The following is an 18,469-nucleotide window of genomic DNA, read 5'->3' as shown; positions in this document are numbered from 1 at the left end:
ATGAATCTTAAGCAGATCTGAGATACAGGATCGGGGACCAAGAGTTCTTTTTATAGCTCTCTGGCAGCCTCTTGACATCAGACATTCCTTGGGTGCAGCATTGTGGCTTTGAAGTTGAACCTCCTATTTCCTATGTGGTAACTAGTTGCATTCATCAGCATAAGGTAATATCCATTAAGTAGTTCAAAGACCGTTTACTACAAACTTCAAAGAAAAATATAGACAATGATATTATTGCATTCATGTTCCATCTAAATGTTGTTATTCCCTTTTTGATCCATGAATCAATACTAGTAACAGACAGGAACCGTCTGTTTACATGGTTAACGTCTGACAAGATATAAGTAAACACATACAATTAGTGTATTACCTCTAATTCTCTTACAATACAGGTTTGCTTCAAAGCACTAGTCTATCTAACATGATGAAATGGCCCTAATTACCATTGACATACTTTTCTAACAATGTCTCTAAAGGTTGAATTTGGGTCATTTAGCTTGCTAATTGTTTAACCGTTTCTGGCTCAATGTCACAGAGCCTGAGCTCCATCCTGAGCCTGAACCCCTACACTGCTAGTTTTAGCTTTGCAGCCCAAGACCCCAATTAATTTGACCCAGGCTCTGAGACTCAGTGCCACAGGTCTTTTATTGCAGTGTAGATATATACCCTTAGCATCTTCTCCAGTGCAAAGGAATTGAGGGGATTTGGGGCAGCGTTGCCCTTCTATAGCCTTGGAAGGGGCCACAAGGGGGCATAGGGGATTTGCACTGCCCCGACGGGCACTGCTGCAGGAAAGTCTTCTGCTCCAATGTGTTAGGTGTGAACACACTTGAGTAGAATACACATCTGCACTTCTTGAAGAACAACAGTTACAGAAGAAGTAAACAACCTTTTTTCACCTGTAATTCCTGAGCCTTGGGCAGATCTGATAGTAATAATAGTACTTCAGAGTGCTTTATAAACAAATTATTATTCCTGAGGGTATTCTGCGCCAAACAATTAAAAATGATGCACCAAAAAAATAAAAATTATGCGCACAATATTTTAAAATTATGCAAATTTTATTTGTCAACTACATGTGGCGGCTCCAGCATGGCATTGGGGAGCACAGACCACTGGCTGCACAGAGGTGGGAGATCACTGTGCCGCTTCCCCCCCGGAACACGGACTCAGCCGTGTGACTGCACCCAACCCTGACACCGCGCAAGGACCAGGCCTGCCCCAGAAACATGCTGTCTGTGCCAGGTGCACCAGGTGTGGGCAGGCAGGCTCAGCAAGGCAGGATCGAACTGTGGGGGCTTAGTGTGGGGGAAGCCAGATGTGGGTTGAGAGGGTTCTGTGTGGGGCAATCTGGGTACGGGTGGCTCAGGGGGAGATCTGGATGCAAAGGAGCTTGTTGGGGGCGAGGGGGATAGAGTTCGGCAGAGAGGTCTGAGTATGGGGGGGTCCAGATGCTGGGGGAGTGGGGCTCAGTGGGGTGGGGATCCAGATGCAGCTGATTGGGGCTCGGTACGGTGGGGATCTGAATGTGGGTGGCTCATCGGGGTGGTCCAGGTGCAGGGGGAGTGAGGCTTATCAGGGGGCTTCTCGGTGCAGGGAAGGGATGAGGCTCAGCGGGAGAGTCTAAGTATGAAGGGGTCTGGATGCACGAGGGTTGGGCAGATGGGGGAGCAGCTCCCTGTACAGTGATCTCTCTCCCTGTAGCTGGGGAGCGATGGGTGCAGGAAGCTCGGGGTCTGGGGGAGTTTGCAGAGCTTCCTACAGCCGGGGGAGAAATCTGGGGGTGGGTCAGACACAGCCCCAGATGCCATGCAGGGGAAGAGGATGTCCCGTCCTCCCCAACCCAGCCGGGGCTAACAGCTGAGCCCGGTGCAGGTTAGGAGCCACCAGCTGGGTTTTCCCCAATCCCGCCCCCTGCCCCACAGTGATTTACCTCTCTGCTGGCTGCCCTGGGCACTCAAAACATACTGCTGGGGCGGGTCACATGACCGCTCTTGTGGCTTCCTTTTGCTTGCCCATCAGAAAGTCATTTTTGTGGGGAAGCAAAGAAATCTGTGGGGACAAATTCTCTGCATGTGCAGTGGTGCAGAATTCCCCCAGGAGTAAATTATCTATTCAAGGGAGTGAAGAAAGTAAATATTTACAGATGAGGAACTGAGACACAAAATGTAAATTTTCAAAAGCACCTCAGTGTCTTTCCACTGTGCCAGGCTCACACGGGGTATCTGTGGCTGAGCTGGGAATTGAACCTAGGTATCCTGAGTTCCAGTCCAGTGCGCGCTCGCTCTCTCTCTCTCTCGGATCAGTTTCTCTAGATGTATTCTAAAAGTAGAAAAGAAAGAGGAGTTGCTCAGAAACAGATTTGCTAAGAAACTGTGGTTAAATAATTGTTTTTTGCAGAACTTAATTTATAAAACCTTGACATACCACAAATTCATTTTGTGTCATTCTTAATGGTTATCTTTATCACTGGTGTGGTTATGTTAGCTCTCAACTTTATGCACATTTCTGGAAGCTCAGACTTGGAAAGACACATTTCTGTTACTGAACGGAATTCATTTTGCCAGATAACTTGACTTTTGGTTGGATGGTAGTCTTATAAAAATTCATATTATAAGGTTCCATTTCCCCAAAGCAACATTTTGTTTTACCCCCTGGCTTATGTATTTTTTCAGCATTTGACTTGAGATGCCATGAAACAGCTTTGTCTGACATCCAGACAGAGTAACTTTGTTTTTTTCTAAGGTGTTATGACTGTGTGAATGTGAAATTTTCACACCACAAATGTGTGTGGGATGTACATTGTGGTTAGCTATTCAGTTCTGGAAAATTTATTTTATTTTTGGAATACCATAAATGTGCAAAAAATCAAACTGAGTGACGATCTGGCGTGCTCAAAATAAGTAACTTTGTCTTTATGATTGGGCTGAAATAAAAATTTCCTGTGATGTTTAAGCTTGATTTAATATTTTTATACTGTGCTTTCCCTGCATGTTCTTCAACTTGGGTTTTCGTGGTCACCACTTTCTGAAGTTAAGAGGTCTGGAGGGAGTCTGAATTTTTTGCCTATTGTTTCTTGACTTAACTTTCCCCCTTTCTCACCTTGACTCTAACTAGGACAGAAAAAGTGCCTTCTGGGGATTGTATAGATAGCACTTAGTAAATAAATATGGGGGAGAGGGACAGGAAGTGTGCAAATAGTGGTGTAGCCAGCATCTTCCTTATGAATATATCATCCTCACAGTATGATCATACTTCACCAGCTCAGAAATGAGTCCCTGTGTCCCTTCCTAAGTTGATTCTAGACGGCAGAGTAAAATGCTGCTGAACTGTAAATTCTTTCAGATGTTTCCAATATACTCCTATCCTGGGCAGGTGGGTGTTTGGGCAATTCTCCAGAGTTGATGAAATCTTGATGGAATTTGTCATGCTGCTTGTCCTGCTCATCTCCTGGCCAGCATGATAGAAAAGGAGTGAGAATAAAGGAAAAAACAGAAATGGGGGCTGTGTGGAAGATTCCTTTCAATCTTCCCTGCTGGTTAAATAGCACTAAGGGGTTCAAAAGAGGTGATGCATGGGGAGTGTTCAGATGGAACGTTGGGGGCTCAAAGGTTACCTGGCAGTTGGGGTGACACTTAATCATTCACTCAGGGAACAGAGACTCTTAAGGAGGAAAGTGGGTTGTTAAAACTCTTGGAGCAAGAGTAATATTTTCTTAATCTTTGACCTGCCTTCAGCATTTCTTAGGACATTTATAGCAACAGAGCCAAAACAGTGATCCTCCTCTATATTGGCTGTGCTGCATTGGCAATCAGGAAAGTACTGTACCAAACTACCCCCGCCCCGTCTCTGCACTGGGCACATATGCTGGTAGCACCTATTTCTCTTTGGGTCAGTCTTAGACACCCTCACCCACCCTTTTGCTTATGCAGATCCGGAAGCCACTGACACAAAAACCCAATTGCACACAGAGGAGTTCTGAGATCATTTATACAAGAGAATATTTGGCAAGGGAATGGGTACAAACCAATGGGCTGAAAGGGATGGGGGGCATAAGGAAATTGAACAACAACAGTGAAACAATTAAAAAACAATCCCTTCCCCCTGTGATGGAGTAGGGAGTATTAACCTGGTAATGTTGCACAGGAATTTTACTAGTTTACTGTCTACATTGATACTAGATGGTGGTGGGATATAAGGATGTGACTTCACTTGAGGGATGATACTTGACAGCCAGCACGTAACCTGAGCCCAGGAGCAGGGCTGGGGCCAGGTGACACCTTCTGCCCCAGGGAAACTGAACAAAGGCTGGAGGAGGTGCTGGGGGGTGTGGCTGGGGGGAGACTGCTGGAGGGGGTTTCAATTTGGAGCTGGCTGGGGAGACGGGGGGAGGCCCAGAACCTGGGTTTGGGCTCCCCACCCCCCCAAGATGGACCTGACTGAGCGGTCCTGTTTTCTGTACCTACAAGCTCTGTTTTAGATGGTGTTCCTGTCGTCTAATAAACCTTCTGTTTTACTGTCTGGCTGAGAGTCACGGTGAATCGCAGGAAGTGGCGGGTGCGGGGCCCTGACTCCCCCTCACTCTGTGACACCCCCACCTCCAGCGGTGCCAGAAAACTTTACCCCACCTGATGCCTCTAATGCACAAAGCTGAGATGCACTAGCCTAGACATGCTGCTCGGTGGCTGCTCAGTCTGGACCTCTAGCCTGGGGCAGGGCCAGCGTTTAATACACTCCTGGCTGTTGGAGAGGCTCCTTGGGTCCCCTTATCTGCTGGTGCCAATTAAAGCTGTCCCTAGACTGCTCTAACTTGTTCTTGGCCACTTTGGTTCCTGCCAGCCTCTAGGATTGTAGAGAGGCAGAAATGAAATGGAGAGCCACCTGTGCCTCACACCCAGATACACTGAGTACGGCTCTGGCACACATGGGTATCTTGCCCCATGTTATAAAATCCAGTGTGTACTAAAGAAATCGTTGATTCAAGTTAGCAGAACAAGTTTCATCACCCCTCTCACCTTCTCATTCTCAGGTTTTTTGGTAAAAGAACTCTATGGGACTGCAGAGGGGCTTCAAACTTAGATGAATTACATCAGTTGTTAAGTAACATAATGATCAGACGCTTGAAGAATGAAGTTCTAACCCAGTTGCCTCCCAAAATTAGACAACGCATTCCATTTGATCTCCCAAAAGCTGCTGCTAAGGTGAAATGACTCTCATTCAATATTTTTAAATATCTAACAAACTTGTTGCTAGCAGTAATATCGAATAACTGTGTTTACTATCCTTTTTTATCTGAATTATTTGGAATATATTTTTGTATATAAGGAACATGAATTTATATATAGTGTATGTTTATGTTATATATACACATAAAAATAAAATAATGGGCATAGGTTTTATCAACATGGGTGGCTGCATTACCAATGGGAGGTGAAGCCATAAGCGAGTTAAGAAGCTTGCCCCAAAAGAGCCATACATAATACACTACGATGTAGTCTGCCACATACAGTAACTACATTAGAATGTGTTAGGATTTTAAATAAATTGTTGGTATCATATAATAGAATACATGTGCATACACACCTCTCTCTTACAGGACCTGATCCAGCTCCACTGAAGTCAATGGCAAAGTTTCCATTACCTGAAATGGTGCAGGACCCAAAACTCATAGTGAAGGGTTTCCCTTCCACAAAAACACTTCACTTTATAAACAGAATTTTACTAATATTAGAGGTGCACAAAAGATCCCATCCTCTTCATCCTCAGAACGTCTGGTGTGGAGGGTGGGGATACTACAAGGCTATATCTTCACTCTCTGAAGAACGGAGAACAAGACTGCCTCTTCTCTCCCTATTGGGAATACTGAGCCAGGGATTTTTATTCCTACTTCAAAGAGAGAGGTGATAAATGCTGCATTTTAAGTGGATTAATACTATCTGGTACCAGTAGATAACAAGTACTGCATTCCAAAAGAATACTTGAACTCTAAATGTTTGTTATAAAAAAAAAAAATTAAGCTTCACTATCAGCCAAAAAATCTTACTGCATTATAGGTGAAACCATGTTATATCGAACTTTCTTTGTTCCGCCAGAGTGCGCAGCCTCCTCCTTCTCCCCCCCCCCCCCCCCCCCCCCCCCCGGAGCAGTGCTTTACCGCATTATATCCAAATTCGTGTTATACGGGGTCGCGTTGTATTGGGGTAGAGGTGTATTGAAGTAACTGCAGTTAAGGTTCATTTGTATTAATTAGAAATGTCTCGTATAGACTACCTTACAAAATCGTCAAATTACGCTTATTAGCGCACATTGGTTGTTTTAACTCACTCTCTCTCTCTCTCCTATATTTTGCCAAATTAAGTTATGTTACAAAAAGTGAATAACCACTCAGTACAAGAAATTTAATCTGCATATTTGCAATGACTACAATACTTAAAGTACAGTAATACATTTAGTTGCAGTGTTTATTGGGTAGCTCACTGAAAGAAATTTCATACATAGTTAGTTCGTGACTTGTGTTTTTATATTCACCAGCAAGAGTTGCAGTCTTTTTCAAACTCTCACATTTTACACATAATCAAATATTCTAATCTAAAATTATAAACTTCAGTAACTTACCCAGGGCTTAGTATTTTGTCTTTTGTCTCTTTTTAGTGTACATTCTAATCTGTCAGGAACTTTATTACAGTTAAACCAATAAGTTCTTTAATACATCTATGGGACAACCAATAATTATAACAAAAAAACTTATCTCCTTAATAGCAGCCCATCCAAAGACCTAGCATATCCATCCCAACAACCAATCTCTTCCTCTAATTCCCAACAATAAATGTGAGTTTTGTGGTGTTCCCCGAAAGCTAACAAATCTGGGTTCTAGCAGACCGAGAGGTGAGAGCATTCCAAACCTGACAATCCTTCAACAGAAAATGCCTGGCCAGCACCTTTCCCCATGCTCTCTTCTTGCACAACTAGTGCTCTGGTGTCTGTGTTCTCTGCGTGATGATGCACCACTTAATAAGTGGACAGTCACATTCAATTTCAGTTTGAGTACTCTCAAACAGTACAGCGTGTTGCAGTAAAATAATCTTGAGTTGACATATGCATGAGTAAACTGTAGCAAAATGTGCATCCAAAAGAAAAAGACTCTTCTTGCCGTTTATAAACTAAAGTGCTCTTGGCTGTGTAGCTGCTACCTGAGCATCTAGGCACACATCCAGATTTAAAAATACAACTAGGGATGTCAGTATAATCTCTGCTATCCTTTCTAATAACTTTCCCCAACCTTAATGTATAACCCTTGAAAGGATTTTCAGTATGATCCATCAACTGGATTTTCTTTTAACTTTTTGAGAGTGTATAACCCAAGGTTAGGATGGGACCAGAGTACCAAATAGTTATATCTGTTAACTATTTAACAGCACATGAAAATCAACATAAATGACATTAGATCAATAAAGTAGAATTAATGTTTTTGCTTAGGTATTTGTAACAAAGGAAAATATTGTGAAGGATTGATAGCTGATTACATTGTATTTTTATTTAAATAAGTTTTGTCACGTCATCTTGGCTGATTGACTAAAACTAAATCTTACCATTAATGTGCTTTGTTACATGATTATATTTTCCTGATGCTCCACTTTCATATGTAATTGGAATTCTTTTTGCTTGTTCAGTATTTCTTCTTAATAAAAAGTGCTTAGTGTTTGATTTATGATGTTATCGGAGTGAGCTTTATTTTCACCCACAGCTTTTCACAAGTTTCTATTATTGGTAGGAACATATGACTGACCAGCTGCTGCACTGATGTTTTTCTATGAAAAAGCTGGCATCTTTGAATATAATCTCCTTCCTTACCTTTCCTTTTGATAGGAAGGTGGGACATGATTCACGGAAGCAGTAATTGTTTTGCCATTTATATTGTACCTCTAAACATTTTTCTTCCCTCCCATTCAGGAACTGAATACCAGCTTTGAAGAGTGGGAGAAATTAATGAGGGCTCCAAATTCAGATGTCACTGAAAGCCACTTTGTTCAAGTCATGGGTCTGATTACACGCATGTATAAGCAAACTGCCATTGCCAAGGTAATGAAATCTTTTTATAGTTTTATTTTAAATATGTATTCAATCATATGTTTTAATTATCTCTTTTTCTACTATTTTTATATTATGTGCTTCCGATGTGTAATCACTTAACTAGTGGACTCTTCATGCTTCTTCACAGAATTGGGACAGTTGGGCATTTGAGTGGTCTTCAGTCACCGTAACGTCCCACATTTTTTTTTAGAGGTGGATAGCTAATTGTGTGAAATGTTTTTGATGATTTGTGGTATCTCTGGTATAATAAGCACAAACTAAAACTGTCTGGCGGAGTAATAAATTGGCAAAGCACTTTTGCATGACTTCTTCAATCTCAGAATTCTGAACAGTATTATCAGATGTTTAGCGAGACGAGACTGCTTGAACTTTCAGTTTGACATTCTGCATTGAATATCTTATCTGTCTTCTTAGATGCCAACAATGACCATGCTTGTGCTTTGACCAATCTTGGGAGTCAGTTTCACTGCCAGTTTGCTCTCACTACTAAGTTCCCCCTCCAATTTTATGTTTACAGTAGGCTGTGGCTCCTTGTCCTAACATCTTTTGAGAATTTAAATAATTCCTTTCCTTTATTTATATTTCTCCTGGAACTCAGAGCCCTCAGGCTAACTTGCATGGCCTTCCTAATTGTTCTTCAAAACTCTACAGATCTTGATGGACAGCCCTTCCACCGTGCACTACATAAATGGGAAAGGAGGCACACATTCATCATCGCTGTGCCTGAAAATCATCAAGCTCTTTACGTGGTGCCACTAGCGTAGGATAACCCAGAGGGTTCGTCACCTCCCGGGTATCAACAACCACCTGGTAGACTTCCTGAGGAGACAGTTGGTCACCACTCACAAGTAATCTTTGAGGGACTCTGGTGACAGACCTGTTTGCTAACATCATCATCAACACCAACTGCAAGAGCTTTTATTCCACAGGGGTATGAATCTGGACACCTTCCTTGTTCAGTGGCTCCAAGTTGTCTTGTATGCCTTTCCACCAATCCCCAGGGTGATTTCCAAAATCAAAGGAGACAAAGCCACGATATTTCTTGTAGCTCCATACTGACCGAGGCAGTTTTGGCTGACAGATCTACTACATGTCCATCTGTCTCTGATTTAGCTCCTGGACTGCATGGACCTGATCTCACAACACTGTGGCCAGATACTCCATCTGAACCCGAAGTCACTGGACCTCAGAGCATGGCTGTTGGCTGATTGAATACCATCGACCAAGATTGCTTCCTATAGGTCCAAGAAATCCTGGCACAGAGCAGGAAAGTATCCACCAGAAGAATATATCCATTTAAATAGAAGAAGTTCATGATAAGGGCAACAAAAATGATTAGGGATATGGAACGGCTTCCGTATGAGGAGAGATTAAAAAGACTGGGACTTTTCAGCTTGGAAAAGAGATGGCTATGGGGAGATATGATTGAGGTCTATAAAATCATGACTGGTGTAGAGAAAGTAGATAAGGAAGTGTTGTTTACTACTTCTCATATCACAAGAACTAGGGGTCATCAAATTAAATTAATAGGCAGCAGGTTTAAAACAAATAAAAGCAAGTATTTCTTCACACAACGCACAGTCAACCTGGAACTCCTTGCCAGAGGATGTTGTGAAGGCTAAGACCATAACAGGATTCAAAAAAGAACTAGATAAATACATGGAGGATAGGTCCATCGATGGCTATTTGCCAGGATGGGCAGGAATGGTGTCCCTAGCCTCTGTTTGCCAGAAGCTGGGAATGAGCGACAGGGGATGGATCACTTGATGATTACCTGTTCTGTTCATTCCCTCTGGGGCACCTGGCACTGGCCACTGTTGGAAGACAGGATACTGCGATAGATGGACCTTTTTTCTGACCCAGTAGGGCCATTCTTATGTTCTTATATGGCCAGCCCATCGTGGCCTTGACCAGATCCAGGCCTCAATATCACAGATCCTTGTCTATTGCACTTATAAAGGACAGCCTCTTGTTCATCTCTACTAAAATATATTTCATAGCAATCTCTGCTTAGCATCCACCTGTATCGTCATGCTCAGTCTTTTCTCATGGTATCAAAGTTTCTTAAAGGGCTGTTATGCACTTACCCACTGGTCAGAGAACCTACTTCTACTTGGGACCTCAATCTAGTCCTGACACTGATGGACCTTTATCAGACTACTCCCTGCACCGCATCTGAAGATGATCTTCCTATTGGCTAATGCTTTAGCTGGGAGACTAAGTGTTAGGCAATTATGGCCAAACCTGAGTCCCTATACAAAATTCCATAGGGATACGGTGGTGCTAAGACTTTACCCAAAGTTCATTCCTAAGATGGTTTTAGAATTTCATCAAAACCAGTCAATCAGCCTGCCTGTTTTCTTCCTGATGTCATACTTGGCACCAAAAGAAAATAAATTAAACACACCAGATATATCCAAGACTGTTGCTTTATAACACTGATAGGACCAAATTGTTCAGACTGTTGCCCCATCTATTTATAGTCATGGGCAAGTGTTCTGAAGTTCAAGCCCTCTCCTCACTGAGGATACTGGAATGGATTACAAATGTATCTCATTGTGTTAGCTGATGTAATAATCCCAATAAACATCAAGGCTCATTCCATCAGAGCTCAAGCAACATCCTCTGCCTGGTTCAGAAATGTACCAGTTTCCAATATCTGCAAAACGGCAACATGGAGTGCCCCACTGATGTTTGTCAAGACTTATGCCTTGGACTCATCTGCCAGAGCTGATGCCAAATTCATCACTGTTCGACGGACATAGCTGAAACTCCTCATTCCCGCCATTCTGACTGCTTGCCAGTCACCTACAATGGTATTCACACTGACACATACTCAAGACAGAACAGTTACTTACCCTATAATTGTCGTTCTTCGAGATGTAGTCAGTGTGATCCCATGACTACATCTGGGGGGAGGGATGGCTCACTGGTTTGAGCGTTGGCCTGCTAAACCCAGGGTTGTGATTGTGAGTTCAATCTTTGAGGGGGCCACTTGGGGATCTGGGGCAAAATCAGTACTTGGTCCTGCTAGTGAAGGCAGGGGGCTGGACTCAATGACTTTTCAAGGTCCCTTCCAGTTCTAGGAGATGGGATATCTCCATTAATTATTATTATATTATTACTATTATGACCTGTCCTCTATTCCTGCTTTTTGGGTTTCAGATTGCAAGGGAAAAGAAGGTGGCTCTTGGCTGCCCTGCCCCTTATGCCCTTGTATGGGAGTACAAGAAGGCACAGGGCTCATGCATTGCCCCAGTGCACACTACTATTTAAAAAAAAAAAATCTCATGCACATGAGGTGGACACCAACAGTGGGATCAGCACTAACTAAATGTCTTGAACAGCCATGATTACTGGAGGATAGGTAACTTTTCAGGGGGACTTGTACCCAAGCAATAGATTATCTAATGAGGGACTTGAAGACACTGAGGAAAGTCACCCTAAGTGGGAACCTTTATAAAAGGAGGACTTTCTTACAGGCCATTTTAGAGAGAGAGGAGACCAGGCCCAGAAGGCAAGGCTGTGGCAGTAGCAAAGGAGGGTCTTGCAACCCTGAAAGGACTGACCAAAGCCAAACGGACTCTGAGTGGTGAGGAAACTGAGAGAGGGGTTTGCATGCAGTGTTTTGCTATTTTTCCATAGAGCTGTCTAGCTTTTGTAAGTTCTCTATGAGTAAAGGGTGATAATTTTAGAAATTCCTTTGCACTGTCTTTATGGCTCTTGCATTCAATGTCACATAGTCCCCAACGGGGGTAACAGTAAGTCAGAAGATCAACAGCTTCAGTGAAACTTTGCAAATGTGCAAGAGCTGCTTGGGAGAGCTGCAAGGTTGCAAGGTCTTGGCAGTTGGGCGGGTAAAGTTTTCTCTCTCTGGGTTGGGTGCTAATTAGAGGATGTGTTCCCAGAGAGTGTGCCCAGAGGTCCAAAGCCCGAGACAGTGCTTAGATTCTGCTCAGACCCAGAAGCCAAGAACAGATGATATCCCGTGGGTGAATCCTTGTACACTAATCTTGTAACAAAGTTCCAAGCTTTTTTCAGTAGCTATCTAATCATCTTAGGCCTAGGCTGTTATTTGCAGACTGTTAAAGCTACAGCAAGACAAGGCTTTCTTTTCTTCCCTTTCCAAAAACAAGCTTCTCTCACATCTAAGGGCTTGTTACACTATCCACCGGATTGGCAGGCAGCGATCGATCCAGTGGGGGTCAATTTATCGCGTCTAGTATAGACACAATAAATCGACCGCTGAGCACTCTCCCGTCGACTCCGGTACTCCACCAGAATGAGAAGCGCAAGCAGAGTCGACGGGAGAGCATCAGCTATCGACTTACCACAGTGAAGACACCGTGGTAAGTAGATCTAAATATGTCGACTTCAGCTACACTATTTGCGTAGCTGAAGTTGCATATCTTAGATCGACCCCACATGGTAGTGTAGACAAGCCCTTACCTAATCACCTTCTGGCTAACGTGCTTTTTGTGAATGTGGGAATAGTGCAGATTTTGCCTCCAAACTCATCTTCTTAGGTTAGGAGCTAGAATGGATTAACAGATTTTTTTAGATAAAAAGAAATCTAACTTGGTGAGGCAGATATAGTGGGAAAACCCTGCAGGGTGGTTGATAGTCATCCTGCCTGTCAAAGCAAATAAAGAGGAGGAACTCGACACTGACTAAGCTGTTTCAACTGAGACACAAAACAAATTAGCTAGGGAAAAATAATTTGCCTTCCTACTGTGCCAATGTAAGGTTATTTACTGTATTTCATTTTCCTTTCTCTTGCGCTCTCTCCTAGTTTTTTTAAAAATAAAAAAGCAAGAGTTACATGGCACAAAAGAAATGTTTTCTAGGTTAATTTGCATACTGGTAGGCCCTGTTAAAAATTCCTATTGTGGGAAAAGTGCTTAGCAGAACTACAGTAAAGGTATCTTCAGATTTGTTAAAATACTGTCAAAAGCAGCATATAGTTACCTTTGCCAAATGTGGAAAGAGAATTCAAATAAGTATTATAATAATTGTAAGTTAACCTTATATGTGAAGCTCTTAAAAAACAATGTAGCATATATTGCTGTAACTACTTTGAAAAGGTAAATCATAACAGATATGCTACTTAGGCCAAAAAAAACTATATTAAAAGTTTTGTGACTTAGTCTATTTGCTATGGCAACATAGCTGAAGCTTTTATTTTATCTTTAGAGAAACTTGAAATCCAGTTGCAAAATATTTGAAAACTTTTATAACACTATTATGCTTTTGCATCACATTGAATATTTATAAAAATAATATTTACTCATCTGTATTTTCTGTTGTTGAAAATCCAAAAAAAATCCTAATTAAATATTGTTTATAGCAGTGAACAGTAAAAACATTTGGACCAAATAATTGAAAGAAGCTTTCAGAATTGCTTTTTTAAATAAATTAAATCCATTTACTTTCTTTAAATACATTAGGGTCAGGGGAGACTCATCTGAAATCTCAACACAAGCCCAGTTATAACATTTTTATATAAAGCCACATCTGTTTCCTTAGGTCTTAAGATGTAAAAAAATTGCTGATTTCCAAATCAGCAATCTGGAACTGACTGTTGCTAATCAAATCACCAGTTACTGAGCCACTCTTTTGTCTGTTCACAGGTAACTTTATTGTTGCCTAATTTCAAATGGTTTAGTGTGTGAATCTGCAGGCTGCAGAGTTCAGTGAGAATTGAGATTTGCATTTTTATTACTGCAAGTTTACCTCCCTCAAAATTATCTTCCTGGCCCCGTGAGTCCCTCCACTGACACCCTATTCTTAACTGCATTCCCTCCAAACAATCTACAAAGCCACTACTGCACACTCCTTCAAATCCCTTCTTACAAACCAAAACAAACTGTTTACTACAGCTGCAATACACAGCTAGTCTTGTGTGTCCATAACATGCTCGTATTACTGTTTCCTCAAATTCCCTTCTTAACCTTCCCTCTCTCCTGCCATTTGTTTGTTTTACGAGCTGCATGTTGTCTTAAACTAAGATTGTAAAATTTTGGGGACAGGAAGTGTCTTAATATATGCCTGTATAGCGCTCAGCACAGTGGGGCCCCAACTTGGCTGTGTCCTCTCGTTATTACTGTAATACAGATAATTCAAAACTAACCAATGCTTTGCACAAGTGTGATAGACTAAGCTTTGATGGAGAAAACTTTGGAACTTTTCTGTGATAGTATCATTCATTACTAAAAGATCCACTTATTTAGGTAATAAATTAACCTTTATGTTAATGATATTAAGGTCAAAGAGTGTAGCCTTCTGTATCAGATACTTAATAGAAATAATCTTCCATTGATACCATATCAATACCAATATCATATTAATCATTTTTCAATTACTCTAGTTTGCTCAGTTTTTAAAATATTTTGCAAGCCTAACGTGAGTAGAAATAGGAAATAGTGAATTAGATTATTCTTTCAGTTTTAATCAATGGTGTTAGGGACACAGGTGCAGATTTTTTTAATGCATTTTTTTTGTTGGTATCCCTTTAAATATCTCTAGGACAGAAATCAATTGATATTCATTAGATTGTCAGCATATTAAATAATCAATCTGAGTTGTCATTGTTTTAGCTAAAAGGAGTTTAAAAATTGCATTTTAATCCTTAACAAGCACCACGAAACTATCAAACCATGAAGACAGTATCTGGAAACACTTTTCTCTGTTAGAACATGACTCATACAATTTAAAAAATAGTTAATTTTCTGTCCTCCTAATAAAGTCTACATCACAAAAGCTATTAAAGCAGATACCATCACTGTCTGAATTTTTTTGTATAATCTGTAATACTAATAAAATTGCACCATTTCTTGTATTCTAGGCAGGAGCGGTAAAGGACTATATCAAAATGATGCTTGAGAATGACAAACTTAAGTTTCTGGTTTTTGCTCACCACTTAAGCATGCTCCAAGCTTGTACAGAGGCAGCCATAGAAAACAAGGTAATTTTAAGTGTTCTTCATAGAGTTTTTAAAAATGACCTCTTCCAAAGATCATATTATTAGGCCCCAATCCTGCAAACACTGAGGCACTTGCATAGCTCCTTGAATTCACAGTTAGTCATGTGAGTGTTTTGTGGGATCAGGGCCAACAGTCAGTATTGAAAAGATCTCGGTTGTAGAATAGTTTGGGGAAATAATGTAAATACTTGTATCTGGAACAGTAAATGCCAGATCCCTTACCATTATACTATTGTAGAGTAAGTCCTTTAGGTCATTGCTGAAATAGTGTACTATTTCAATGTACTATAATAGCTCACAAAATGGTGATTGAAATTAAAGAGAATATTAATAAATAATCCTCACAGTGAAATAATGTGCTTTTCTTATGTAACACTTTCCATTTTAAGATTCCACGTTGCTTTACAAACATTAATAAATGAATTAAACTCCCATGAGGTAGGTGAGATGATTGTCTCTATTTTACAGATAGAAAAGACTGAAACACAGAGGTATTAAGTGATTTGCCTATGGTACTGAGTTAGGAGTAGAACAAAGCTATTCTGTTCCCCAGTTTTTTAATAGTGTCCAAAAAAAATTCCTTTTATGTAAATTATGGGAATCATTATCTAAATTTGCCATTATCCTGGTATGTTATAGGCACGTTACATTCGGATAGATGGAAGTGTTCCTTCAGTAGAAAGAATCCATCTTGTCCATCAGTTTCAGAAGGATCCTGATACTCGTGTGGCCATCCTGAGCATTCAGGCTGCTGGTCAGGTAAGGTTAAAAAAAAAAAAAAAAGTAGATATTAGGCAATGCAATTTAAGTATAATATTTAAAAAGACAAAGCATACACATATAATGTCTTACTATAAGTGACCTATATCATGAGGCTTTTGCACTCAGCAACCAATTTAGTACCAACCATAAAATCAGTACTGAATTTAAGTTGAAATTATTTCTACAGAACCAAAGCTAGGAAAGTGTCAGCCTGTATTTAAATAGGAAGTTGGTGTGAGTTCACTCATTTCTAAAAGCACCAATGTAATAAGAAGCAAACATCACTTTCCACTGTTGTTTGCTGGGGAAGCAATGTGGTGGCAGTTACACAATACTGCAGTTTACTATATCTTACTGCAGGGCCGGCTCTAGGCACCAACAAAGCGAGCAGTTGCTTGGGGCAGCAAATTTGCAGGGGCACAAGAATCCAGCATGGGAGCTGAGAACCAACAGGGGGCCCTGGGAGCTGTAGTTCCTTGGTTAGCTCCCTACCTATAGAGCCAGCCCTGGAGCAGGGAAAGAACTACATTTCCCAGCATTCCCTTGGCCGCAATTAACAGGAAAGGGAGGGGGAAGGAGTGTGGAACTGAAACCTCATGCTGCAGCTTGCTGTGAATGTAAGGGACAGAGCCAGCTCTAGGTTTTTTGCCGCCCCCCACCCCAGCCCTGGGCTCCCCCCGCTCCCCCGTGTTGCCCCTGCCCTGGACTCTCCCCCCCACCCACATCTCCTGCCACTCCAGCCCTGGGCTCTTCTCCCCCACACACACCCGCATCCCCTGCCGCCCCAGCTCTGGCCCCACCTGCACCTCCTGCCGCCCCAGCCCTGGGCTCTTCCCCCTCCCCCCCCCCTCACCTCCTGGCCCCCAGCCCTGGGCTCTCCCCCAAAGAAAGAATTGGGTGGACTAAATGTAGGGTTACCATATTTAAAAAATAAAAAAAGGGAACACTCCACGGGCCCTGGCCCCGCCCCTTTCCCACCCTGGCCCCGCCCCAACTCCGCCCCTTGCCCAAAGTCCCCGCCCTAACTCCCCCTCCTCCCTCCCAGCCACGCGAAAAGGACTGCCCGAGCGCTACCCGCTTCACGGTTTGCCGGGCAGCCTCCAGACCCTGCGCTCCCGGTTGGCGCTTCCCCAGCGCAGCTGGAGCCCGGGAGGGGAAGCGCCCAGCCGGGGGCGCAGGGTCTGGAGGCTGCCCGGCAAACCATGAAGCTGGTAGCGCTCTGGCTTCGGGCAGCCCCCATACCTCCGGACACTGCGCCCCCGGACGGGCACTTCCCCTCCTCCCAGGCTCCGGCTGCTGTGCTCCTCCCCTGACTCTTCGGCTCTGTTTAAGAGCCGAGCTGCCCGAGCGCTACGGCTTCGGGCAGCCCCCATGCCTCTGGACCCCAGCCGGGCACTTCTCCTCCCCAGCTCCAGCTGCTCTGCTCCTCCCCTGACTCAGACTTCGGCTCTGTTTAAGAGCCAAGCTGCCCGAGCCAGCGCTACCGGCTTCGGGCAGCCCCCTTGCCTCCGGACCCTGCGCCGCCGGAGCAGAGCAGCTGGAGCCCGGGAAGGGAAGTGCCCGGCCGGCGGCTCGGGGTCCGGAGGCACAGGGGCTGCCCGAAGCCGGTAGCGCTGGCTCGGGCAGCTTGGCTCTTAAACAGAGCCGAAGTCTGAGTCAGGGGAGGAGCAGAGCAGCCGCGGGAGGGGAAGTGCCCGGCCGGTATTTTTCCCGGACATGTTCGGCTTTTTGGCAGTTCCCCCAGGACGGGGGTTTGATTGCCGAAAAGCCGGACATGTCCAGGAAAAACCGGACGTATGGTAACCCTACTAAATGGACAGTCCACCTCTCTATCTGAAGCCTAGCAAGGGAGGACGTGGATCCCACTCGAATTTAAAATGAAAAGTAAGGGAAGGGAGGCTCTACTAGGACCTGGGCAGCTTTAGATACAGTACCAGGCATGTAGGAGGATTTACACTTCTGAGCCATGGAAGCAGAAATTGACTTTTCTTTTCCAGATTTAGCTAATATTCAGAAAGGGAATCTAGCACCTGCCTTCCAGATTTGAACACCCTCAAAATTCAGGAGTGCTCAAGCTCAATTTGGGCAGCTGTTACTCCATTTCTCCCAAATCAAATATACTGATCCACTGTTTTTGTAGATACAGACTAACACGACTACCCACTGATCCACTGTAACTTGCTGTAGAAAAGGTAGAATAAATTGAGCAAGAAATGCTTCCCAGTGGTTATTAGGACTGGAATTGCTATTTTCAACAGCCATTGCTTTTTTAGTTTTATTTGTTTAAAAGGAAGACAGTGATATTGCATTGGCAAATTCCCCATAGAAACAAAGAATGGAACAAAAGAATAATAAAGGCACCTCAACTTTTCCTCATTTATGTAGGACAGTCTTATAAATATGCATCCAGATATCCTTCAATCACACAAGCTGAAAATTGTTCCACTTTACTGCAGTTCTGTAACCATATGGGAACCAATCCTGTCTGTGTTCTGTGCACATCCAAAATTCCTGCTGAATGACCCGCCCTGGGAGCGAGTTACCAATGACCCAGGGCTGGGGCTGCAGGAGGGTGCAGTTGCGGGGTAGGGGGAGAGAGAGAGCCCCGGGCTGGGGGAAGGGGGGGCAGCCAAA

At 43.1% G+C, this 18,469-nt stretch overlaps 1 protein-coding gene across 7 annotated transcripts in view; it reads left to right on the top strand.

Annotated features, from left to right (window-relative positions):
* Positions 1–18,469, top strand: part of ZRANB3 (zinc finger RANBP2-type containing 3) — a 106,830-nt gene that overhangs the window by 49,698 nt on the left and 38,663 nt on the right. For all 7 annotated transcript variants that reach the window (XM_005286817.5, XM_005286813.5, XM_024099745.3 and 4 more), the window contains 4 exons: positions 5,030–5,201; positions 7,951–8,079; positions 14,936–15,055; positions 15,713–15,832. In XM_005286817.5, the coding sequence (XP_005286874.1) occupies positions 5,030–5,201; positions 7,951–8,079; positions 14,936–15,055; positions 15,713–15,832 (541 nt within the window). The remainder of the gene's footprint in view (positions 1–5,029; positions 5,202–7,950; positions 8,080–14,935; positions 15,056–15,712; positions 15,833–18,469) is intronic.

This window comes from Chrysemys picta, chromosome 11 (genome assembly GCF_011386835.1).
Source record: "Chrysemys picta bellii isolate R12L10 chromosome 11, ASM1138683v2, whole genome shotgun sequence".
Taxonomy (NCBI): Eukaryota; Metazoa; Chordata; order Testudines; family Emydidae; genus Chrysemys; species Chrysemys picta.
This window is presented reverse-complemented; position numbering and strand designations above follow the sequence as displayed.